This window comes from Brassica napus, chromosome A7 (assembly GCF_020379485.1).
Source record: "Brassica napus cultivar Da-Ae chromosome A7, Da-Ae, whole genome shotgun sequence".
NCBI classification, from domain to species: domain Eukaryota; kingdom Viridiplantae; phylum Streptophyta; class Magnoliopsida; order Brassicales; family Brassicaceae; genus Brassica; species Brassica napus.
In genome coordinates this window covers 14801987-14826394 of record NC_063440.1, presented here as the reverse complement: position 1 = coordinate 14826394, position 24408 = coordinate 14801987, and the positions used below count along the sequence as shown (strand labels likewise).

The window sequence follows — 24408 nt, the reverse complement described above, 5'->3', positions numbered from 1 at the left end:
TATACTTTTTAAGTATGGAATGGGTGTTGTATATGATATTCAAATGTTGAGTTGATCATGTCATGTAGCATAGTTGTTTTTATTTGTTCAAATTTGTAAACATATGTATTGTCAACTAAACAAATTGCTCGAATGTTGTCATCTATACTACTGTTTAGATAAATTAATCATAAAGAGAATCTCAATGATCGGAGCATAAAACTGGGTGAATCAGAGCAACACGGAACTTAATTGGTTTGTCGTTGTCACCAAACTTTCTTGACTTTGGGGGATAAGGTTGGCTTCAGTCGTTATTACATAAACCGAAAGTCCGAACCACATTTCTTACAAACAAACAGATATTAAAAAAAAAATCAGGTACAATTATTGGCATATAATTTGATAAAAATACATTATATCCCACTTAGTTAATGACTTTATTTCTTCTATATAGATTACTAATATACACAGATTTAAAACGTTTGACTCATAATAGAATGCAAACAATCCCCTATCTTTTGGCCCTTTCTAGGAAGGCAACACGAAGTTTCCTAAAATCAATATTTATTTCCTAAAATAAGAGAAAAAAAATAAAAATAGAAGTTTAAATTAAATTTAGAAATGGTAAAAACTTCTAGAAACCCATGAATTTGAGCCAGTGAAAACCAGTTTTCGCCGCCACTTTCTCTGCTTCCTTCGAACAAGATTCCGACGTTCCACTTCCGACCAATCCTCCGTTCTCTTTCCGACCGCACAAGAAGAAGTTCCTAGACCCAAGCGAGATCAGCTTCTGTTCCCTTCCTATACCTGAAAACGAGCTCCAGAAACTCAGTATTCGTCGCAACGATTTGCAAAAGAAGAAAACAGAGAGAGAGAGTTTATACTTTCGAGGCTGAACTGCGAGTAATGGAGATCAAACCGGGCCGGTTCAGATTCCGGTAAGAAAGGTCGGCGAGCTTCCTTCACGTAAAGACGAATCGCGGCGTCGATCAAATCGTCCACGGTGGATTCCGGCGAAATTATAATCTGCAGAGCTCCCAAACTCCCTTGAACCGTCACGTTGAGAAGCAGTTTCGTCAGACGCGGCGGTTTAGAAGACACCGGTTCGACGACGGTTCGACCGCTGGAGAATAATTCCGGCAACGTCTTCGGTCTTCGAAGCTCTCCTGGGTTCGAATGAGGCACCGTTCCTCTGCCGTGAAACGACATCGCTTTCTCCTGTAGCTTTCCTCGACGATTTTTCTCCGTTTCTCCGGTGGTTCCTTTCCGGTTAGCGGTCTTCGAGTTTACCGGCATGTTCAACAAATCAGCGGCTTTTCAATCTGACGACGCCAGGAGTGGCGGGAGGTTCTTGTATTGGCGCCGGTCACAGGAAGCTATCATAACCGGAGTGGCACAACTGTAAATAGCGAAGGAGGACGAGGGCAAAATGGTTAAAGTTGGATGTGAGGAAATTTGAGAGATGTAGGCGGAAGTATTTATAGTGGATTGTAGATGATGAAACTGTGAGAAATGGCTTTGGATGTTTCTGAGAGGAGTGAGGGAACCGGGGAACCGGCTACTATAGGTGAACTGCATCTCCAATTATTCGTGTTGGTTTCGGTATTGTGCCCAGGTTCAACCGGTGGCTCTTAATTATCTACCGATCACAGGAACCAAGTTGGACTAGGACTTGGTTGGAGTTAGACCCTTGCTATTTCACCACTTAATATGCTCATTTACTGTGTTTTAATAAGATAGATTATTAAGAGTAATATAATTTCGTTTTTTTAACACATTGTAATGTTTGGTAATCAATTCGTTTATGTGATATTTACATACGAGGGCAATTCCTTCCCTTTGGCTAAGGTTTAATTATTGTATTCATGCACATGGTTATTTTTAGTTAATCGAGAGTCGAAATTATTTTGGTTTATCTTCTTCTTTTTTTTTTAATGAAGACACGCTTTTCCTTTGTTAAATTTTTTGTTTACATGAGGTCAAAGCATGTTGAAAACAGATTTTCAATATTTATAAAAGAAAGCATGTTCGAAAGGTAACATATTAGTGGAAGTCGTCCGTTTGGTCATGTAAGTTGACTAAATGTTCATTGATTCTTCTGCTCTAAGGTATGAGTTTCGATTTTAAGAAAGGATAAAATTATATGAATTAATGAAAAAAAACTTATAAAAAATTTGTAGTATAACGCAATAAGTACCGCCAAACGTGAATTTTCATTAGGCAACTAAAATTATCGGATATATAATCATTTGTAATATTTTTTATAATTTGTAATAGCATAATTATCTAGCGTTAAAACAAATAACATATTATTATATAACAAAGAGATGTGTTTATTTGTGTTTTTACTGTATTTTAGTTCTTCCCTTGTGTAAAGAAAATAAGTCTTTTAAAAAAGCAATTAAGTTCAGTAAAATATACGTATAAAAATATGTTGAACACAATTTATAAATTGGTCGAGACTCTCGAGAGCTCCTATTGTTAACCAGCGGTAAGTTGGGTCAGGGTATTTTTCGTCTTATGCAAAAATGCCAAGAAAATAGAAAAGGTGTGGTTCTTCATGGGGTTAGTTCTTTTTGTGTTTGAGTTTAATTCTCCTTAGATGACGGGTATTTAAAAATTTAATGGTTGATTTTGACATTAAAATATGAATCAAAAACCCATATACAAACATGACAATTTAAAATACTAAAAATAATGCAATCAAAATATTAAAGATACTAGGTTAAGACCCGCCCCTTGGGCGGGATGAATATTATATATAAATTATTTTGAAGTATTATATTTTTTTTACATATTATGAAATAATAAATATATATTGAATAATAAAAAATTTAGTAACTATTACGTATGTAATTAAATAGGTACAAATACTTAAATAAATTTTATTAATCGAGACAAATACTTTTTTCTATTTTATATGTTATAAAATTAAGTTTACATGATATTAACATAGATATAAAGTACATTTTTAATATTGATATCTGCTAAAAAATATTTTATACTCATATTATTTTGATCGTTTGTATTTCTCTATAACAAATTTTTTAAATAAATGATAACAATAAAAAAATTATGGGATGTTTAATAGTTTTAGTAATTTATAATTTTAAATATATTCAATGCAAAGTTTAAAATCTAAATATTAAGTTGTCAATAATTGTTCAAAATGTTTATCAAAAAAATTCAAAGCAAATTCGAAATTAAAATACTTATGTATTTTATATTTTATATGGTATATAATTTATTTTTAAGAATGTTAATATACATATATATAATATTTATTAAATGAGACTTCCTACTTCTGTAATTTCATAATCATTTGTATCTTGTTATAACATAAAGTTTAGACCATGGATCACAAAAGTTTCAATGTGAGATTTTTAACAACTTTAGTCATTTATATTCGTTTTTAAAAATTCAAAATATAGCATATACGAAAAAATCTAAATTTTTATTATATAGTTAACATGATTGTTTAATTTATTTTAATTAGTTAAATTTTTTAAAATGATAGAGAATATAGTAATTTTTATCAAATCTTTTATTATTCAAAATCATTAATTGTCATATATACTTTAGCCACATTAGGTAATTCCGTGATTTTTATTTAAGGAAACAATGAAGAACATTTATGATTAGTTTATGGTTAGTTTAATAAAAAGTTTATTATACATTTATATGGACCAACATATTTTTCTAAGGATTCTAAGAATGATTGTGGTGATGACATGTGGCTACAAAAATATATTAAAATCATTCTTTTAATATATAGGGGATACCACATTTTGAAATATTATCAATAGTTGTGGTCGTTTTTATACTACTAATTCATTAAGGTTGGGCCTGGTAATTATGAGAATAAAGTGGAGTAAATTGAAAAGTAAAAATGAGAGAAAAATATAAAATGTGGAAAAAGACAAAAGCAACAGTGATTAGCGTTAATATATTCTATCTCTCAAACTAAGTGTAAAGTTTAGAGTATTTTTTCCACTTTCTCAACAGTGCTTAGAGTAAAAATAAAAGAATGATTTTTTATCTGATTGGTAAACTTTCAGCTGAATTCAGAGTAAAATACGTTTACTCCAAAACATTTACTCTAACATGTTTATACAGTCACACTCTAAATAGGAGAAAAGTTCAAACGACTAGTTCATATTTAACGAGAGAATCAACTTCCAAATTTTCATATCTTGAAATTTTAGGAAAAGAAATAGAGACAAAAACATAGGAGAGGTGATTGGTATCAAAGATGATTCCAAAGACTTTCTTAAGCTATTGTTTGTTGTTGATATCTCTAATGAGCGTTGAAGAGTCAAAGACAATCTTGATGTCGCCGAACCCGAGAGAAGCCACCTAAACTAGAACCGATCAGATTGTTAGGGCTTTCACCATAAGAGGGGAACATAAGAAATCATGGACATGTGAACCGCATTGGGATGTAGTGATCATGCTTTCCTTGAAGATCTTGGTTAAGCCAGCTTGCTTCGTGCTCTTGTCCCACAATGCATTAGTTTTGCATGTGACGGAAAGGGAGAGGGTCTATCTTGTCAAGGATGATTGATGAATCGAGGTTAGGGATTAGTTACTGGTGAAGATAAGTCATGGGTTCGTGGTTTTTCAGAGTTCCCAACTCATGTGTAATTTTATAGATCATTGTCTCATGCCAATTGTGGAGTGGGAACCTTTTGATTCTGATCCAGAAGGGGATTTGAAAAGGGAAAGTAATTGATATGACTGGTTCCCCAACTCTGGATGATTACCATTTAATAACTAAAATGATAAGGTTTATTTTCTAAAATTTTCTGTAGATTATTTTATCTTTTGAATTTAAATGAAAAAAAAATATGACCCAAATATGAACCATATGCTCTTCCTTGAACATTCCACATGCGAGGTATAGAAGGGATGAGAATCCAAATTCTTTGTTCTTGAGGTTTTGGTGAATCTTACTATAAAGGTAAGTGCATTTTCCTTGCCAGAGCTGATATATCTACATTTGGAGCATTGGTTCTTTTGATCTGTGAGGTTCTGCTTGTTCAAAAAGAAGTCCATTTCCTTTTTATGCATCTTTGAAATGGCGATACATAGTTTTCCGAGACATTCGCTTCACTGAAGAGTTAGGTCAGGTTGACAAAACAATCTCGTGATGGGATTTCTGTTGGAAGTAGGGAAACAAAGAGAGTGGGGTGGGAAATTGAGCAAGTAGACTTACAGAGAGATTGAAGGTAGATGTATTGTGTGAAGAGAGTCACTAAGATGTTGTGTGAACTTGGAATGCGGTTGAAAAGAGTGAAGAAAGTAACGAAAGATCTAGAATGAGCTTGTTCTTGCAATATATGATCTTTTTCTTGAAAAGTTTCTAAGTTTCAAAAGCTTTTGGAGGATGTTATTTCAGAAAAAATGATTAGGGTATTCCTTCTTGAAACATGCAAAAACCCTTAAAAACTTAGTATAACCGAAAAATTGAATAATTGTCCATATTATTGAATCATGTGCCTTGGACTTCCAATATCAACTCTAAAAAAGTGTTTGGGAGAGTTTCTTTCTTAGTAAGACTCTTTCTTATGTTGAGATAGTTATGAAATGATGAAAAAAAAGTGTATCAATTCAATATCAGGGATAAACATTTTCCATTTGTATCTGTTTGAAGCTAGGACAGACATTCAATTCATCTTATAAATATTTATGTGAAAACTGAAGCTTTAGACACTATATCTGCCTCATATGATTTTTTTTTTCTAGCCGAGCGGTTAAGGTCGTAGATAAGATTATTATCAAAGGTTAGACGAACAGAACTTTTGGATACCAGACAAGTCCCACTTAACCAAGTTGAAGATGTAATTGCAAAAAGATAACATACGCAAAGTGAAATTGGGTGAAACTAAATAAATAGACACGTGGTAGGAACAGAAAGTTAAGATGGGCCCAAGCGGGCGACATAACTGAAAGATGCTTGAGACGTGACCAATATCGTCTTGTGAACTGTGGAGCTGTCCATAATCCACCATCTGCCTCCCCAAGTTGCATTGCGATTAGTCCTTCAATAATTGCATACTAGCGACATCGTTTGGACGAGTCTGTTTTATTCAAAGAACGAAAAATACATAAATGCAAGTAAACTAAACTTAACTTAATGGCGACAATTACAATTATTTGCAGTTTTTTGACAAAGTACAATTATTTATATTAATATTTATTTTAAGTACAATTATCTGAGTTACGTGGGCAAAATGTTTTTGTGTAAACCTCATGGCAAAACTTAATGTGACCAACTTATGTGAGGTTTAACGAAATTAACTAATTTAAACAAATAAAAGTATGAGTGGACCTAATATTAATGTGTTTTCTGGTAGGTTTACGAGCTCCTTCAATCTGATGATTCACGTGGCCTAATTATCCATTAATTTATTTGATTACTTATTTAACCAATACAGAGAACTGCAAATGAGAGACAGGCCATTGTTTTCTATTTTAGTTTCAATAGATATTTACAATTCCACATTTATAAAGTTGATAGTTTTCCGCCTCAATTTGCCATTGGGTTCTGACGCTCTGCTACAACAACGTTTTTCTTTTATTATCTTTTTCAGAAAGAAACCTCTTTTGATTTTGATGATTTTTTGGCTGTTCATTTGAGATGTTGCCTCCCCCAGATGATATAGCCAAAAAAATATATATATAATGGGCATCATATTTTATGGCTTGATTTCCAGTTTCTTTGTTATAGAAGTTTTCAATTAAATATTTTTTGCGGTGGTGCCAAATAAATAAATATAAATCGATAGATGCGACGCAACATAATTTCCCCAATAACTTTTCAAAGACGGCAGCGAAGGTACTTTTAATATAATTGTTTCGGATGATATCCCAACAAAAAAGCAATATATATCTCTTTTATTAAAATAGAATTATTCTCTTAGACATAACTATTTTTAAAGAATTTTACATTAAATATAATTTTTCTTATATGTTTATATCCACACGAATTTATTATTTATTATTATAAAATTTAAAAACATTTAACTGGAATAAAAAATACTTAAGTCCATGGTTAATTTAATACCAAGATTACAAATGATCTTATATCATTATAACTTTGTAACATTTCTAATCTGTTTATACATATTAGTTATAAGTTTATGTAACAATTTTGTAAGACCTATTTAATTAATGTGGATAGATAGATTGAAACTGAAAGATTCGCATTTTTAGGTTATGTTTATAAATTTATGTATCATATACAAATCAGTTCGTATTTGTTAGTATAAGCTTCTGTTCATAATATATTCAGGTTAGTTCAACGTTTATATAACAAATATAACCATGCTTTGTAATTTGTATTGTTATTTATTCTGAAATTCAGATATAATATTGTAATATTGTTTTTATTACTTCTATATCTATCTCTGGGTATCTTCACTCCAACCTAACTATCTCTATAATAGAAATTACTATTTATAAAAAAATCTTTTATTTTTTATTTTATAATTACAAATTGATATTTAAAAATATATATATTGAATTAAACTTCATCTTTGTTTTTTCAAAGGTTAAGATCTATTTTCCCACGAAAAATTTCATATAGCACTAATTCCATGCAAAATTTAACCCTCATCTTATATCTACATGATTTAAAAGAGAACAATCTGTTTCTCCATCTTATAAAAGTTCTAAACTTGTTTATCCGTAAAATAAATGTAAATAACAATAAATATACATTGGAGTTGATCTTAGAAATTACCAACATAAATATGGGCCTTAGAATATATATATCCATATTCGACCCAATTAAATTAAAAAGGTAAAAACTTAACCGATCAATTATGGGTTTGGATAAATCCATGGGTAAATTAGCCACTTCAACATCCGTAATTCTACTGCTTAGTTCTATCAAAAGCTTGATAAAATAAATAGTCAAAAGAACCAAACCGGATGAATTAACAAAGTAAATTCACATATGATTTGCCGTATTTATTAACGATACCATTTTCGTATATAACAAACAAAATATTTAACCAAACAGTTTTCATACAAATAAAAGACTTGAAATCATTTTTTTTGTATAACTTAACCAGTTTAAGTTTATATGAAATGGTCTTTGTAAAACCAATTTAGAATATTTTTTTTACGAAATTATCTTTGCAAAACAAAACTGAATAAAGTTCTACAAAAATGAGTTTCATATTAATAAATGAAATCATATAAAACGATTTTTTGACTAAAAAGGTCATTTTAACGCCGACCAACCGCATAACTAGATGCGAGCACTCCCTCTGGGTCTTCCACGCTCTCTTCTCTGCATCTCCTTGTAGTTAGCTGTGAGTCTGTGACGAGGCTTCTTTCCACTGCTCCTCCTTGCAGTTAACTGTGCCTTCTCCTCACAACTAACTACAACCATGTCTTCTCCTGGCAATTATCCACAAGCAGGTTGCTCTATTCGATTCTCCTAACAAGAAAAATCGCACTTGCCTTATTGTTTCTCCAGCGAACTTGTCAAAGATGTTGGGAAGAACTCGTTTTGAAAAAAAATGTTTGTAGTATCAATGAATCAACTGAAATAGCTGAAACTTCTCTCCGTTTAGCAAAAATCGAGCCATGGCCTCAACTCAAACCGGTGAACACAAGATATTGTTATCCAAAAGAACAATAAGCTATTACAAAAGGATTGATCATAATAATCTATATAACTTACAACATCAACTCCCTGTTTTAAACCACAAAACTCTCCCATAGACAAACTTGGGACCCAAGAAAACTTCACCATGTTACATAAACTGAGAGACTAAAAATAACAAACAAAAGAAAAGAGAATCCTTCATCTGACCTCTATATACACACTTTTGAGCCACTGTGTTAATTCTTTCAAATGCCAACCCATTTGACCCATCTGAAAAACCTCCCAACCCTAAACGGCAGCTCATAGTCTTTAGCAAGAGCTGGTTCTCTCGTTACAGTCTCACTATCAGACCAAACATAAACCCCACGTTCTTGCTTGCTCCCCGGAACAGTATTATCCAAAACCACAGCCATGATAAACGCAATCACCATGTTCATCGACAAGAGCGTGTTCATCACATAGTTCACCTGCCAAAAAAAAAACATCCCACAAGCTTAGGACCACCTTTTTTTTTTCTAAAGTTCGTGAGCAAAGCGTAACATACCCCTTTATATTGACTTTTGAAGGGTCCATGAGAAGCAACAATGTAAGGTTGATAATAACTTGGAACAGATAGGTTCGAGTTTGGAGAAACGCCATACTGCTGGAAGTAAGCTGGTACAGAGAGAGAAAAGAACAACGACAACCCGACGATTATGATATTCCTCGAGCTTCCAGCTTCACTATAACGCAAGTTCGAAAGACCTAAAGCTGTAAACATCGCCCACATAAAGCAGAGAAGAGAACCAACCATCACTTGAGGTATCGATGCGATAAACCCTCCAACTTTACCTGAGAATATATATTAAAAAAAAAAACTTACTTCAGATATCTCTTTAATGATCAATCATATAGTTAAATAAGCAGCCGCCACTACTTACTCACCGACAAGGGATAATACAACTAAAACACAAGCGCCTAACTCAACGACTCTGCGGCTTCCCATTTTCGCCACAGCGATGGTGTGAACGTTTTCGGTTAAGGTTGTTGAGCCAGCACCTGTACCCCATAAACCGGCTAAGACGCTTGCGAAACCTTCAAGGCCTATCGCCCGACTCACAACACCAGGAGTCGGAGGCATCGACGCTGCCAACAGAGAAGAAGCATGGTATGAACCAACCTGATACATAAACTGATTAGCAAAAGTGATACTTCAAAAATGGTTGATAAATTAAAAAGAAAAACACTAACCGAATCTACTGAAGCAATTATAGAGACCACACACATGACAACAGACATTTTCCAGGTGAATATCGGCACACCCCATTGCAATGGGTAAGGAAACCTAAACCAAGGTGCGGATCTCAGCGCCTGGGAGGTATCAACCCGGCAGTACTTCATCCTGGTCATGTATTTTCTGCAGTAACTCGATACAACGTTTGAGACGGGAACGTTTGGGTCACAACCTTTGTAGGTGTAAGCTCCTGCTTCGGTTAAAAGGAATGCCGCACCCCAAGTGATTGCAAGACTCAATGGAACCTATCAGTAAGAAGTTAAGGTAAGTTATAATTAGAAATTAGAATGGGAAAATGACAAAATGACCTTGCAGCATAGATAAGGAAAACCCTATGGCTTAAAACTGAGATTTTCCGGAGGTACTGCAGTAAACAAAAGTGTAACAGCAGTGTTAACAAGAACCTGATGTGATATGATACGTTTTAACTTGAAACTGGCATCCAAAAAAGGTTTATTTGCAGCAGTAATTTTAATGAACTTACAAGAGCAAAGATGACCACGAGTAGTATCTGCACAACACCGATCTCAAGACATTTACCAACAAGCGGGAAACCATAGCTGTAAAACGAAAGTCCAACCGCAGCTATCGTTGGAGCAACAACCACTGGATTGATCAACCTATATAGAAGAAGGGCCAGAAGATATTGTGTAAACAAAACACCATATAAGCTAATGCTTGATTTAATATTAATGGAAGGTGTCAGCTTGGGAGAAAGGCAAGAGATTTATACCTCAAAATCAGCGACATTAAGCCACTGTATCCAAGGAATGCTTGAAAAGCCGAACCAATTATGATTGCACCTTGCAGCTCTCTCATGATATGCTTGAAGTTCTACAGCATCAACCAAAACACAATACTTGATGTCAAATTTATTTCACAAATATAACATATTCACAAACTACAAAACAAAGTTAGCCTAAATCTCTTTTTTTTTTAATAAGCTAAAGACGTTTCTTTTTTATTCAGTTCACTCACATTCAAATTGCTACATACACATAAGAGATGAGTTAATGATGTCTAAACAAAGCCACAAAATACATGTCTAGACAAAATACGAAATGATAACTGATGCTTGATTTACAAAAGAAAAACAAAAGAGGATTTGTGTGTTCTTACTTGCATTATTTCCATTAAGACCTTGAAACTCTGGGGAGTTAATGATGGACAAAACCGGAGCAAGAAAAACAAAAGAAGGGCCTTGAATCAAAGGAAGCCTCGATCCAAACGAAGTATGCAACAAAGTAGTGATTCCACACACAAAAAGTACGGTCGAGACCACATTTGCAATGTCCTCCTACAAATCCACACAAAAAAAATGAAATGCAGACAAAACAAGATTGATCAAAGTAGAGAAATCACACTTACGTGGGAACCTCCCATAGCAGGAACAGTAACAAGCGGAACAAGAATCAGTGAACCTAACATGGAGAGGTACTGCTGCACACCGTAGAACCCAATTGGAACTGAAACACACAGAAAACGTACTATTAATCTCTCTTTTAACACAATTTAAAATAAACAATTAAAGTAAATAACATGTTCCGACAAGGAATCTATATAATTATCAACAACAAAATGATGATAATAATAATAAATAATGTGTCAAGTAACAGACCAAGTCCAGGCGTATCTCTGAGTCCATACTTGATATGCGAATTTCTAGCGACCAAATCATCATCCATTCTCTGTGGCAAAACCTCCACCGTCTCTTCGACCCGGTTCGTTCTTCTAACCGGGTCACCCGACCCGGGTCCGTTTGATCTCCCATCAGAATCTCTCCTTCTCTTCACCGGAGCAGCAGCTGAAGGAGGTTGTTGTCGCTGTGGTGGTGGTGGCGGCGGAGGCGGTGGTTTGTCATTCTTATCCTTATCCGTCGCACCGTTGGCTGCGGCGGAGACAGGAGGGGGACGGAGGAGGCGAGGCTGGCCAGCTTCGAGATCCGGCTGGGATTCTGATTGTGTGGCTGCAGGCAATGAGAGTTGGCCGGAATCGGAGGCGGTAGTCTCGCCGGAGAATTTGGGACGGAATCCGGTTCGTTTGGCCCAAGTAGAGGGTGGCAATGCGGGGGATTCTGGGGCTGGAGGCGGTGGTCCGGGTTTAGGTCCGGGTTTCGGGTCGGAGCTTGTCATTTTTTTTTAATTAAAATTTAACTCTACTAGCCGGAGAAGAAAGGAGACTGACCAAGAACGAGAATTAGGGTTTCTTCGAACACCAGAAGGAGAAGGAGAAGAGAGTTGTTGTGTGTGTGAGTGAGAGAGAGTGAGAAGTTGTCGGAAGTAACAGTTAATGTCAAATTTTAGAAGGTTTTAGTGAGGGAAACTAATTTTAATTTTAGATTCAGATATTAACATGTTTAGCTTTTTTTTTTTTTGTGTGTGTGTGTATGTTTTTGTTTATAGGATCTAATAAAAATCGACAATCCCATGTTGCTGTAAACACAAATTAACCCAAAGATTATTTTTCGTAATTTAAAAAAAAAAAATTAAACCAGAAAAAAATGTAAAAAATTCAAAATACTAGTCGTTTAGATATTATCTGATCCGTAATTTCTAAATTTTTAATCGAGATATTTGTGTGTTTCCTAAAAAGCATGTCACTATCGTAAACAGTAATGATCATAAACGACATTTAAAGTGCAACGGGGATCTGCCTGTTGAACGACGACATTGTTGTGTGGAAGATTTCTCTCGTGTCGTCGGAAATGGTTTATATCGGATTTTTTGGTAGATCTGTGTTTAGATTATTTGGGTTAATTTGTGTTAGTTGGGTGTTTGGAAACTGCAGGAACCGTAGCTTCTAGGTTTGAGAGTGCCTATCTTTTGGTAGCTCGTGGTAACCGGACTTTTTTCTTTTTCTTCGACTATTCCGACATGCTTGGTCTCGGCTTGCTCTGCTGCTTAGCTGGTTCTTAGGGTAACTTCTATGCTTGGATTCTTTTCATTGTCACATTCTATTTATTATTTAGTTTTGTTTATGCATTTTGTTACTGATCTCTTTGTAATCTCTGTCAAAAATTCAAAAATTGATATAATAATTTAAAAAAAATGTAACGAGGAAACATGTACTACTAGATTTTTATAAAAGGAAAATAATTATGGATATCATGCAATTTATTTTTTGAAAATTATGTACCATGCAATTATTTTGGACTGTAAATCTAATAATTTACCCAACGATTGTGGCAAACATAAAAAAAAGTAGTCGGTAAATTATAGTAAACAACAAGGAGATATTTTTCGTAATCTCTAATCAATTATAATTATATTTTTGCCCCTCTAGGATATTTCCATTATTAGATTTATCAAATCTCTTTCTTTTTTTGGACAAAGATTTATCAAATCTATAAATCAGAATATTAAATAGAAATACATGTTTATGGAAAGAAATTTTCCTTTTGTGTATTGGTACATTCATATAAACTGTAAACTCAAGAATCTTCGGAGAGTTCTGTTGCGGTAGCAAAAAAAAAAGATGGCCAAGGGATTTCCTAGAATAGATGAACCAAAACACGCCGGAAAACCAACACCGGCAAAACCCAATGGCTTGTACAGGCTTTACTTCAAGGGTATGGTTAGTGAGGACCCATTGGCCGTGGCCGGATTAGGGATTGCAATTTGTGGGGAGAAAGATGATGTCTTGTTTCAGATGAAGACACCAATTTTTGGTTCCTACGTTACTGAATTGGAAGCTGAGCTTAGAGCATTGAAGCGCGGTCTATCCGAAGCCTTGGGCTTGGGGATAAATCATATCTCAATTTACTGCGATTATCAACCTATTTACAGATTAGTAAGTTTTACTTGGCTCGCACGTCTTTTGTTTTTTTTTCTCTCTTGTTTCTTGCAGTTTTAATACATAAAACTAGAATCAGATTTCTAAGGCTTATTATATTCCTGCTTCACCGAGGTTGGTGATAATAATAGAATGATGATCATTACTAATGTTGCATTACTAGTTTATGCACTGTAATATTAATTAGATTGTGTAGATTACGGGAAGATCCGTGCTAGAGGAAAGTTTGTCTGGCATGCTACTGAATGAAGTGCAGCACATCAGAAGAAAATTTGCATCGAGCTTTCCTATTTTTGTGGCCCCCCAAAATATCAGATATGCTTATGAACTAGCTAGAGAAACAGTAGTTTGTGAAACAAGGATACAAGTGGACACTCAGAAAACGACTTGCGCTATATGTTTAGATGAAGATATCAATGCTGATCAGATGTTTTCTGTTGATAAATGCGGTCATTGGTTTTGTTCCGAGTGTCTGAAACGACATATAGAAGTAAAGCTACTGGAGCAAGGTTTTGTGAGATGTCCTCAGCATCGCTGCAAGTCTAAGTTGCCTTTTACACGCTGTGCTTATCTTTTGACTCCTGAACTACAGGCCATATGGTTACAGAGGATTAAAGAGGATTCGATTCCTGTATCGGAGAGATTCTATTGCCCGAACCTTAGGTGTTCTGCTTTAATGTCGGAGAAGGAGCTCTGGAAATCTACTAAAGAAGCTGGAGTTAGGAGATGCTGCGGTAAATGCGGTGAACCCTTTTGCAGCAGATGTAAAGTTCCGTGGCATAATAATATGTTGTGCGACCATTAATTACAAGAGGTTGCATCCAAATCCTACAGAAAACGATGGAAAGCTAAAAGCTCTAGCAGACGAGAAGATGTGGCGTCAATGCGGGAAGTGTCAACACATGATTGAACTTTCTCAAGGCTGCATCCGCATAGAGTGCAGGTATCATCTCTATATAATCACACTTCCCTCTCGAATTTGTTTAATGTTTAAAATCTGATTAACCTTTATTGCATTCCTTAGATGTGGTCATGAATTTTGCTACCAGTGTGGAGCCGAGGCTGGACGTTGCCCTCATGGACATGGCCCTGACCCACGGGGTGTACGGCCGCTACCAATGTGGCTAAAAATCTTGTCTTGGGTTATCTTTTTGGGACTCGCTATTTTAGTTATTTGGTACGTAAAGTAGAACAGACTAAATACTTTTTTTTTTGAAAAGGAGATTAAATACTATTCTTGCTTTGTATTTTAAAATTCCTTTGCTCTCTGTCATTTGCTGATTGCAACCTACAATAGAGTTATAGAGTAGTTGCTTTAATATACATCTTGAACCACCTTCATGATCACGTGTTTCCTTTTGGTGTACGTTTCATTCTTCTTTTGATATGCCGTACTGGTTGGTACAACGTAAATTATATGATTCTCCACCAGAGGTTTTTCCTACGATTGGCAGTGTAGCCCTTTCTTCAAGATCAGAGGCCGAGAGGAGAGCTAATGCTCCCGAGGCTGAGAGGTGACGCATGCATTTTTCAATTTTTGTTTTTTTTTGTTTGTTTCTTACTACTGTCAAAAAGGAAAACAAAGTAGTGTAAACACCTAAACTTGCATAAACTGTTAAACGTAAACTCTATATAATTGTTTTTTTCATTAAAGAAACAAGCTGATTGTTAGAATGAGAAAAAAGACAAAAGTAGATAAGTTTTAACTTTTAACGAGCATAAAATATATTTCTGCTCTTGAATTTATAATTCTGTTTTGGTTTAACAGTTCTGCCCCACCCCAAATGGTCGCATCATCTAATTAACATCATTCAGCAAAAAATAAAAATAAATTAACAGATGGTCTTATAACTCAGACCGCATCGGTGAAGTCAATGGTCAGTAACAAAGAAAGGCTCGAGGATTTGGAAGCAGGTCTCAGGATGGTGCATAAAGAAATAAATAAATTTCACCAAACATTTTCGATATAACAACAAACTAGAAACACATCTACAAATCCTTTCGAAGAACATTCATAAGCTTGTCATAAGAATCTCTGTCCACAAGCTTCTTCTCTCTCAACGTACCCAGCAATCTCCTCGCTTCATCGTACTTCCCTTTCCTGCAGCTCTCAGCAACAAGTGTCCTATACGTAATCAAATCAACCACACGCCCACTCTCAACCATCTCCCACAAACAACTCACCGCATCATCAACCTCACCGCTGAGCGCAAGCGCACTAACAAGAGAGTTATAAGATTTCCCATTAGGAACAAAACCTTTCCCTTTCATCTCACCAAGCAGCTCTCTAGCGTTAACGGTCCTCCCCTGAGCACACAGCCCATGTATCAGATAATCATAAGTAAACGAGTTCGGCTGGCAGTTATAAACCACACCCATCTGATGAAATATCCTAAGAGCATCGTTGACGTGGAGCGAGAGCACGTAGCCTTTAACCAAACAGTTGAGAGCGAACACGTCCGGCTCGATCCCGCTATCCACCATCTGTCTGAACAGAGACCGTATCGTCTCCATATACATATGGCTCGTGTAAGAGTTGTTGCCTTGGCCCAACAAGGCCTTGAAGAGGATATGATACGCTCTGATGGTGGGCCTACACTCCAGGTTCTTGCTATTCGCCATGTGTCTGAATATATTCACCGCGCGTATCAGCTTCCCCGCTTTGGTGAAATAGTACAAGATCGAGTTGTAGAGGTTTTCGCTGCCCACGTGGCGAACGGAGAGCACCTGGTTGACGACGTCGTCCATTTCTTTGTACATTTTGGCGGCTCCGAGCTTCCTGATGGCGGTGTGGTAAGTGCAGCTCTCGTGTTTGAATCTGGGCTGCTGAGAGGCCCAGTTGAAGAGGTGGAAACACACTAACGGGTCTTCTTGGAGGGTAATCGCATCGGCGAGCTCTTCGGGAGTGAATCTTGGTGGGAGTTTCGAAACCGTTTCTTGAAACTTGGATTGGTCAAGAACGGGTTTTGGATTGTTTCTTTTGCTGATTCTTCTTCTGAGTGAACGCGTGGGGACTGTCGTTGAGAAATGAGCATCGGTTTGAGACAGAGAAACAGAGATGCGTGTGGAAGCAATGAGACTATGGAAGCTTCTGGGTGGGTTCGTATCAAAGATGCGTCAAAATTATGATAAACCCAGTAGCATAGATTCAATTCAGGCGAAAAAGAATCAAAAATTACCTCGGAGTGGAAACTTCGATTGCAGTCTGGAGAAGAGATGAAAAAGTGTTTGTGGAGGAGACTCTAGCTTTGGGTGAGATCAAGCTTCGAGCGGTTGCGATTCTGAAGATGGAAGACATAAACGCAGACCTAGCTGCAGCCATTTTCTTTAGCTTCTGCAAAAACCCCAAAACCACTGTAATAGAAGACTGGTTCGGTTCAATTCAGTGAAATTTTAAATACTAGACCCGGTTCAACTATTTAACCGGTAATTGATTGGATTATTCGTCTTTTTTTTTCTTTTTCTTTTCAGTCCTGAGAAAACTACGTCCTTTGACTAAACCTGAGATTAGGCAGTAGGAGTGGGTGTTCGGATTCATATCAGGTATTTCGGATTTTTGGGTATTTTAGTATAGAAATGTAGAACTTGTTCGAGTATGTTTGAACTTCGAGTCTGATTCGTGTATTTTTAGTTCCAATTCGGTTATTTCGGATCGAGTTCGGATATTTAGATTTTGAAAAAAATATATTAAATTTTTCATTTCTCAATTTTTTTTTGTATTTAAAAATATAACTTTCACTTAACTAATTTTTTTTATTTTTAATAGATTGAATGATTAATAGATTTATACATAATATTTTGAAACTAAAAAAGCATTAATTTGGTTATTGTTTTAAATTTTTTTGACGTAACTTTTTGTTAATTTTTGAAATAAAAAGTTTCACATACATTTTAAGTGAGTAGTAAATTATTTTCTCCGTAAATTGTATATATATCATATGAACTTAAAGTATGTGTAGTATCAATATAAATATTTTATATAAAATAAGAAATGTGAACCAGAAATATAAGATTAATTATACATATGTTCGGTTATCTTCAGATATCCATTCGAGTTCGGATATTACTTGTTCGGATTCAGATATCCAATCTTTTCTAATTTAATATCAGTTCTGATATTTTGCTACTTCGGTTCAAATTTTAGTCGGGATTTTTTGAATCGGGTTGGAGTGCAGCTTAGGATATTGGCGAAAGTGCCCACCCCTATTAGGCAGCGTTCATCTTTCTCGATTTTGACTGCTTCGTATTCTCGCCGGTGAAACTCTCATTGTTTGCTTTGTTCGAGATATACGGAATAGACTTGTTTTTTTGGGCGTCTGTTGTTCGGGTTCTGATCAAAAATTCTCTTCGGAATAGCAGAAGAAAAGATGGGTCGAACCAAAGAGATTCCACCGGCTGTTAGGGTTTATACAGTCTGCGATGAGTCAAGGTATATACCCAAACTTACACTAATCGAATTTTGTTTCTTCAAAGTTTGAATCTTTTTATTTTGGTTGGTTGGTTTCAGATACTTGGTAGTACGAAAGGTACCGGCTTTAGGCTGTGGTGACGATCTGATGAGATTGTTCGCTACTTACGGAGAGGTTGAAGAGTGAGTAACTCTGCTCTTTCCCTCTCTCTCTCTTTTTTTTTATTGTTACTTTCAGTTTCTGATATTTTTGGTTTTTGAGTTAGATGTAAACCAATGGATGCAGAAGACTGTGAGGAGTTTACTGATGTCTATTGGATCAAGTTCCGTCTCATCTCTAATGCTAGGTTTTGCTTCCTTTTTCTCTTTTGATCTTGTTCTGAGGCTAAAGCTGTCTGAAATTTTATGTTTCTTTACTATTATTGTGTCTCTACTTTTGGTTCCAAGAGGATTAATTGGTTTGGTGGTTAAAGGTATGTTTAATGTTTGATAGATTTGCAAAGAGGAAGTTGGATGACTCAGTTTTCTTGGGGAATCGGCTCCAGATTTCGTATGCTCCTGAGTTCGAGACCCTCAGTGACACCAAGGATAAGTTGGAAACTAGGAGGAAAGAAGTGCTTTCAAGGACAAACCGTAAGTTTTTATTTATTTATTTTCCCTCTTCAATTAGTCTTCTTATGATTAGTTAGGAATTGTATTAGTAAAGTGTGTGTTTGTGTTATAATAAACTGTTTAGACGATTGACAAGTCTATTATTATATGTTTCATGTTGTTGAACAGCCCAGAAAGGCAAGGGCAGCGTCTCACAAGTCACAAAACCGGCTTTGACTCAAAGCGAGACGGATTACCAATTCCATAGAAGAAACGCTCCTATTACTCGAGTTTCATCTGACCAGGTTTGTGTTTTATTGTGTGGTTTGAATTGTGCTCATTTGAAACAATATCGACTTTCGTGTCATTGAACTTTGAAGATATAATATATCTAAGGCCCTTGTTGGTTTCATTTTTTTAACAAAGAGAAGTGATTAAAAGAGTTTAAACTGTGATTTTGTAGGAGTATTTTGGGTCATCTTCAATGAATCAAACTGTTAAAACTGTGAGGGAGAAACTCAACAAGGTAAACGAATCTTCCCAAGTTTTGTACTTATAAGTGAACTCTTAAGACTCTCCTTGACTAAAACATTTCGTCGTTTGGCTTGTGACATTTTGTAAAAGATTGAAGAAAGTGGTAAGCAGAAGAGGCCAGAAGCAAGCAGTCAGAATCTTCAAACAGAACCTGACTTGAAGAGAACCAGAGTCGATAACCGAAGAAGAATCTAAAACTGATCTTGGGAATGCTATTTTAGCTAATCCTGTTTACCTTTATCTTAAGGGCAAATCTCCAAAATAGCACTTTTCTAAGTTTATGTCACAAAAATAGCCTTCAAAAATTAAAATGACCAAAATAGCATTTTTTATTTTGAAAATTTTAAGTTTTTTAATTTTTTTAAATTGAAAATCATTTTTCCAAAACTCCACTCCTCAACCCTAAACAAAAAGGTCTAGGATTAGTTAACCCAAGGGATAAAAATAAATAATTTATAAAACATTTGGTCATTTTTATTATATTTGTGATAAAAACCTTTTTAGTGTTATCCTAATCATTTTCTCTTATCTTAATTGTCTTCTTGTAGTTGTGAATAATTCATTTATTTTTTTTTCTATTCAATTTCAGTTACTGCAATAATAATTTCTTGTGTTGTCTGCATCCATCACAAACCATAATTATAAAAACTAATTAATTTGGAAAAGAAAAATTAATGAAGAATTCGAATTTTACTTCAGATTTGATATTATTTCAAAATTATTTTAATAAATACTTTGATTTTATTATAAAAATAGTAAAATTAACTTTCATAAATTATTTAAAAACTCAACTTCGTCCTTCTAAATATTAAATTTTAAATAATAATTATTCAATCTTAAACCTAAATGTTAGTGTAAACTGTAAAGCAAAGATAAACCATATATAATCTCTCTCCGCAAACCGAATTACAGTAGTCCGGTTTAGCGAACCGGCAACCCAACCACTGATGAGGAGGGTTTTACCGATACTTGCAGAAGCAGAAGAAGAAGAGAAAATGGCTGCGACGAGCATCGCTTCTAGGTCGTCTACCTCACTACACTCCATCTTACGAACCGCTTCAAGAAGAAGCTTGATCTCACCTAGACCGAGAATCTCCGTCCCTAACCCGAACTCCTCCCCTTCGTCGCCTCTTCGTCAGACTCGAATCGAAGCTTCTTCTCTTCCCAGGTAAAATAACAATTTGCCTTACCAATTGATCTAAATACATTGATAAAGTTTTGGACTTTTCGGTAATTGAATCTGCAAAAAAAAGGTTTCTGCGGCGAGAACTGAGCACCCATCAACCGTTTCACAGCGTTGTCGCTGCCGCTTGCCTCGTTTCTAAACTCCCTTCTGACCTCACTTCTTATGAAGGTAAGTAATACTTACTACCAAAACCTGCTTCCGACTGGTTGTGTTTGGATTTAGATAACACAACAGATGTGTCTGAGCTTCTTTAGATTTCCCGAAATTAACAAGTTCGCATCTTCAACTGACAGGTAGATTTGCTAACTATGTCAGTCCCATCTAAGAGGCAGCACCTGAAGTAGTAGATGGATGGGCCTTTTCCGCTTTGTTTGATTTTTTCAAGAACCATATGTTTGATGGAACCCTCTTACAAGTTTTGGCAGATGTTATTACTTCCTATTTAGTTGGGTTCTTATCTTATCAATGCAAATGGTGATTTCGAACATTGTTATTGTAAGGAATGTATGATATAACCTCTCCCGGATACTACTTACTCTTTTCAATTTTAGAAAAATAAGACTGTCTGCACGGGAGAGACTTTTTTTTTCATTTTTTTTTTCAATTTCTACCAATTTATGTGCCTTGGCCTTGTTTTTGACTCAAGTGAAGGATGTGTTAACCGTCTGTATGCTTATTCCCTTTCTTGTTATAAAGTATCTGCATAGAGACAGACTCTTCCTAGTAAGATTCATATATCATGAGATATGTGTTCTTGGCTTCATATGCCCTGTTGTGAGAATAACTCCACTTTGGTACTAATTTTCGCTTCTTGTAGTTTCCAACGAATCTAGGATAAAAACTGTGTGTATTGTCTCACTTCTTTAAAGACACAGTGAAGTTGTGTATACTTGTTTGTCTCACTTCTTTATCTTGTCTGTCCATGAGAGCTCGCTCCATACATTCTTGGCATAATCTCTCTTCAAGTAGAATTCTGCAGATATTTAGTTGAGAGAGAGAGAGACTTATATATATATAAATATCTTTTTTTTAATTATATTTTTAGATTTTGGATAATTCATATTCTATTTTTAATTATAAAATTAAGAATTGTATTTGATTAATATTTAGTTATATAGTTTATGTTTTTAACTTTTTACTAAAAGACTTTTTCAGATAATAATACAATATATACATAAATTATTTTTTTTTAAAATTATATTTTCAGATTTTAGATAATTCTTACTATTATTAATATTAATCAATTATCTAATCAAATCAATTAAAATTTCGTTTTTATTTTTTAATTTATTTATATGTTTTTATTCATTAAGGTATAAACCACTTTAACTTTTAACGTGAGAGCTCGATTCTAAAAATTTAATTCGCAAATAATAGTATAGATAGATAGCCTGAGAGGTAGTTTGCTTTTATAGACCGGTTACAAACTTGAAAGGCCAGAGGAATAAAAGAGCCTAATTTTTTTGGAACATCGTCACAACACATGAAAACATAAGAATGTGAATTCATACTGAAGAACTAAATCAGGAAATCAGATTTGATCACAAAGAAAAGCAAATATCAAACAATTAAAAAAAAAGTGCAAAAGAAATATGCAAAGCTGGCTGATCATCTTGTGTTAGCGTAAGGAAACGTCAATGCTTTTGCTGAGTTCATCAAGCTTTGTCATTCGCAGTTTCTCGCTTTCAGTAACAAGCTGAACACATTTCACACCCAAAAAAAAAAGAATCAGAAAAACAACAATCGTAATAATAAACAGAAAATACAAAAAAAAATTGAGACAGAGTGTTTCACCTCAACTAGCTTGCTAACAAACATAGCTTTCTCTTTGTTCTTTTCATTGTATGCTTCAAGTGCTTCTTTGAATTCCCTCTCCTGTCAAAGAAAAAATATCATTCAGACAGGAATCTTCAAGAAAGATAAGATTAATGGACATTCACCCATTCATTCATTACCTTTCTTTGACAACTCTGTCCTAATGGCTTGAGTTCTCGGTTAATAGCATCGACTCTTTTCCTTATCGCGGAAACCTCCTTACGCATTGGATCGGTAAGAGCTTCCAGCTCCTGAAAATTTGTACAACCACAACTCTCTAAATATGATTTTTCAAAGTTCTTGAAAATGTTTAAACCAAAAAACTTACTTCCCGAATCTCGGCTAATCTCCTAGTAGCTTCCTCAGCTAGTCCAAGCTTTTTCTGGACCCTATCCCTGACCTCCATCTTCCTCCTTTCAATCTCATCTTCTTTTTCCTTATACAAAGCTAAAGCAGAGCGTGAAAGCTCCTCCTCTCTGTCATCTACCATGGGACTTCCATTGATGCTTATGGTACGTTGAATAAATGGTGATTGTGGCTGCTCCAACATCTGTCTTGTTGTTGTCATTGTTCCTCCAGATCTTTCTTCTCTCCTTCTGTAAAGAAGATGCCTTGTTATATAACCCAAGACTTGGCCTTAAGAGCCTATCACAATTCATTAATATGTTGCTTCTGTTTCTTTAGCTTGTTAATGGTGTTTCGAATGTCAAATGACCAAATGGCCCACGTGGCCAACATCCCATTAACGATTAAACATCTAACTTAGACTACTTAAGAGGTCAAAGAAATTAATTTTAATATGAATTTAACTTTAACTTGGTTCAAAGAAAAGAAAGGAATACCATGTGGGGCTAAAGCTCTAGTAGGTTAAGATGTTTCTTTTCAATTGGTAATTAACAATTTTCTTGAGTTTGGTATATTTGATATAGGTAGCTAAAATGTTATTCTCACTGTTTGGTTCCCAATCCATAGATAAGACAAAGATATGTATAGATAAAGCTGGCACATGTATGGATTGGGTCGAGATTAGAAAATAAATGTTAGGTGTGTAGTTGAAGGCAAAACAGAAGAAGGATATTGTAATTTGCACTTGGGTTTCATGAAGATCAAACTGAAAATAACAGGTAATAATAATTTTTCTTTTTTCTTTAGAAAAGGAAAAGACAGAATAAAGATGTTTCATGTGGAAAGATGAGTGCTTGCAACGGAAGGCTTCTTGTAATGTGGAGGAGACAGTAAAATATGGGAGTACTGTCAACCGTGGCTGAAACTTCTGGGAAAAGCAATTGTTGATTATATATATACATACATATTTATCAGCACAAGTCAATTGATATGGATATTGATATGACTTGACATAATACATAATACATAACATGTGTTGTGGTCTAGTCGTTGAAACATGCCATAACTCGCCTTGGGTTTGCATTTCTTTGCATAAATATAAGTGTCTGGTTCACTAGTAAAAATGTCTTCTATGGCTCCGATAAAATTGTGGGGCTACAAAGCCGAAAATCATGGTTATATGGAAAGTAGCTACGGTTTCAAACAAAAAAAATTGTAGTTATAGCTTTGTGGCTATCAAAAACTGTGTAAACATTTATATTGTAACTACATTTAGCTATGCAGTAACAACATCTAGTCAGTGGTCACGTAGCAGCCAAATTTACGTGGCACAATTTATCACTCTTATATTATGGCTACAGTAGCCACTGTTCTTCATTGTTTAATTGTAGTTACTATTGCCACAATTTGTCTATAAATAATAATGATTATATCTAGTCACTGACCTGTTTTATCACAGATTTGTCGTGGTTATGATTAACCACGGTTTTACTTATAGTGATTTTTTATATACTCATTGTATTTACCACATTTATTTGTTTTAGTTATCCAATTATAAACCAAATTTAATTATAATGTTAATCTTGAAAACTATATAAACCAATATATAAATGAAACAAAATATCAAATCATAGGCCTGTTTTCAAAAAAAAAACAAAAATATGAAATCATATATATTTAGTTTTACAAAAGCATTAAAAAGGATATATATTATAAGAGGAAGAGTTTTACAGTCTAAAAGTTGAACCAAAAGATTTACTGGATTAGTTAAATTTTTCACCTATGTTTTAGTAAATAATTCAAAAATTGTTTTTGAGGTTGAATCATCTTCAAGCAAGTGCATATGGGTAATAACTAATTTGGGA

The 24408-nt window shown here is 34.8% G+C and overlaps 6 protein-coding genes and 1 pseudogene across 8 annotated transcripts; 3 read left to right on the top strand and 4 right to left on the bottom strand.

Moving 5' to 3' along the window:
• Positions 1–341: 341 nt before the first annotated feature.
• Positions 342–1466, bottom strand: LOC106352559 (uncharacterized protein At4g22758). The gene is made up of 2 exons (XM_013792174.3): positions 864–1466; positions 342–786 (listed from the first exon to the last, which is right to left on the bottom strand). The coding sequence occupies exons 1-2, from the start codon at positions 1273–1275 to the stop codon at positions 614–616; spliced, it is 585 nt and encodes a 194-aa protein (XP_013647628.2). The 5' UTR covers positions 1276–1466; the 3' UTR covers positions 342–613.
• A 7168-nt stretch (positions 1467–8634) lies between these two features.
• Positions 8635–12167, bottom strand: LOC106352560 (nucleobase-ascorbate transporter 12). Of its 2 annotated transcripts, XM_013792175.3 has the most exons (10): positions 11491–12166; positions 11241–11338; positions 10996–11169; positions 10606–10706; positions 10357–10492; positions 10186–10236; positions 9830–10117; positions 9524–9758; positions 9144–9430; positions 8635–9066 (listed from the first exon to the last, which is right to left on the bottom strand). In XM_013792175.3, exons 1-10 carry the CDS (start codon positions 12002–12004, stop codon positions 8845–8847), a joined length of 2106 nt encoding a protein of 701 aa, XP_013647629.2. In that variant the 5' UTR covers positions 12005–12166; the 3' UTR covers positions 8635–8844. The 2 variants fall into 2 exon arrangements, with proteins under 2 accessions (XP_013647629.2, XP_048592817.1); XM_048736860.1 differs by lacking the exon at positions 10186–10236 and having other exon boundaries at positions 11491–12167.
• Positions 12168–12533: 366 nt separating this feature from the next.
• On the top strand, positions 12534–15430 carry LOC125576545 (annotated as a pseudogene).
• Positions 15431–15587: 157 nt separating this feature from the next.
• On the bottom strand, positions 15588–17056 carry LOC106352561 (pentatricopeptide repeat-containing protein At2g27800, mitochondrial). 2 transcript variants are annotated; one of them, XM_013792176.3, is made up of 2 exons: positions 16844–17056; positions 15588–16755 (listed from the first exon to the last, which is right to left on the bottom strand). In XM_013792176.3, the coding sequence occupies exons 1-2, from the start codon at positions 16984–16986 to the stop codon at positions 15654–15656; spliced, it is 1245 nt and encodes a 414-aa protein (XP_013647630.2). In that variant the 5' UTR covers positions 16987–17056; the 3' UTR covers positions 15588–15653. The 2 variants fall into 2 exon arrangements, with proteins under 2 accessions (XP_013647630.2, XP_013647631.2); XM_013792177.3 differs by having other exon boundaries at positions 15588–16752; positions 16844–17037.
• Positions 17057–17815: 759 nt separating this feature from the next.
• On the top strand, positions 17816–19538 carry LOC106356606 (RNA-binding protein 48). Its single transcript, XM_048736859.1, has 7 exons — positions 17816–18093; positions 18172–18255; positions 18339–18419; positions 18566–18705; positions 18853–18968; positions 19127–19189; positions 19288–19538. The coding sequence occupies exons 1-7, from the start codon at positions 18032–18034 to the stop codon at positions 19390–19392; spliced, it is 651 nt and encodes a 216-aa protein (XP_048592816.1). The 5' UTR covers positions 17816–18031; the 3' UTR covers positions 19393–19538.
• Positions 19539–20111: 573 nt separating this feature from the next.
• LOC106356607 (pentatricopeptide repeat-containing protein At2g27800, mitochondrial) lies at positions 20112–20953 on the top strand. Its single transcript, XM_013796340.3, has 3 exons — positions 20112–20365; positions 20451–20551; positions 20677–20953. Exons 1-3 carry the CDS (start codon positions 20145–20147, stop codon positions 20706–20708), a joined length of 354 nt encoding a protein of 117 aa, XP_013651794.2. The 5' UTR covers positions 20112–20144; the 3' UTR covers positions 20709–20953.
• Positions 20954–21770: 817 nt separating this feature from the next.
• On the bottom strand, positions 21771–22853 carry LOC106356608. The gene is made up of 4 exons (XM_013796341.3): positions 22527–22853; positions 22339–22449; positions 22178–22258; positions 21771–22079 (listed from the first exon to the last, which is right to left on the bottom strand). Exons 1-4 carry the CDS (start codon positions 22764–22766, stop codon positions 22002–22004), a joined length of 510 nt encoding a protein of 169 aa, XP_013651795.1. The 5' UTR covers positions 22767–22853; the 3' UTR covers positions 21771–22001.
• Between the last annotated feature and the right edge of the window lie 1555 nt (positions 22854–24408).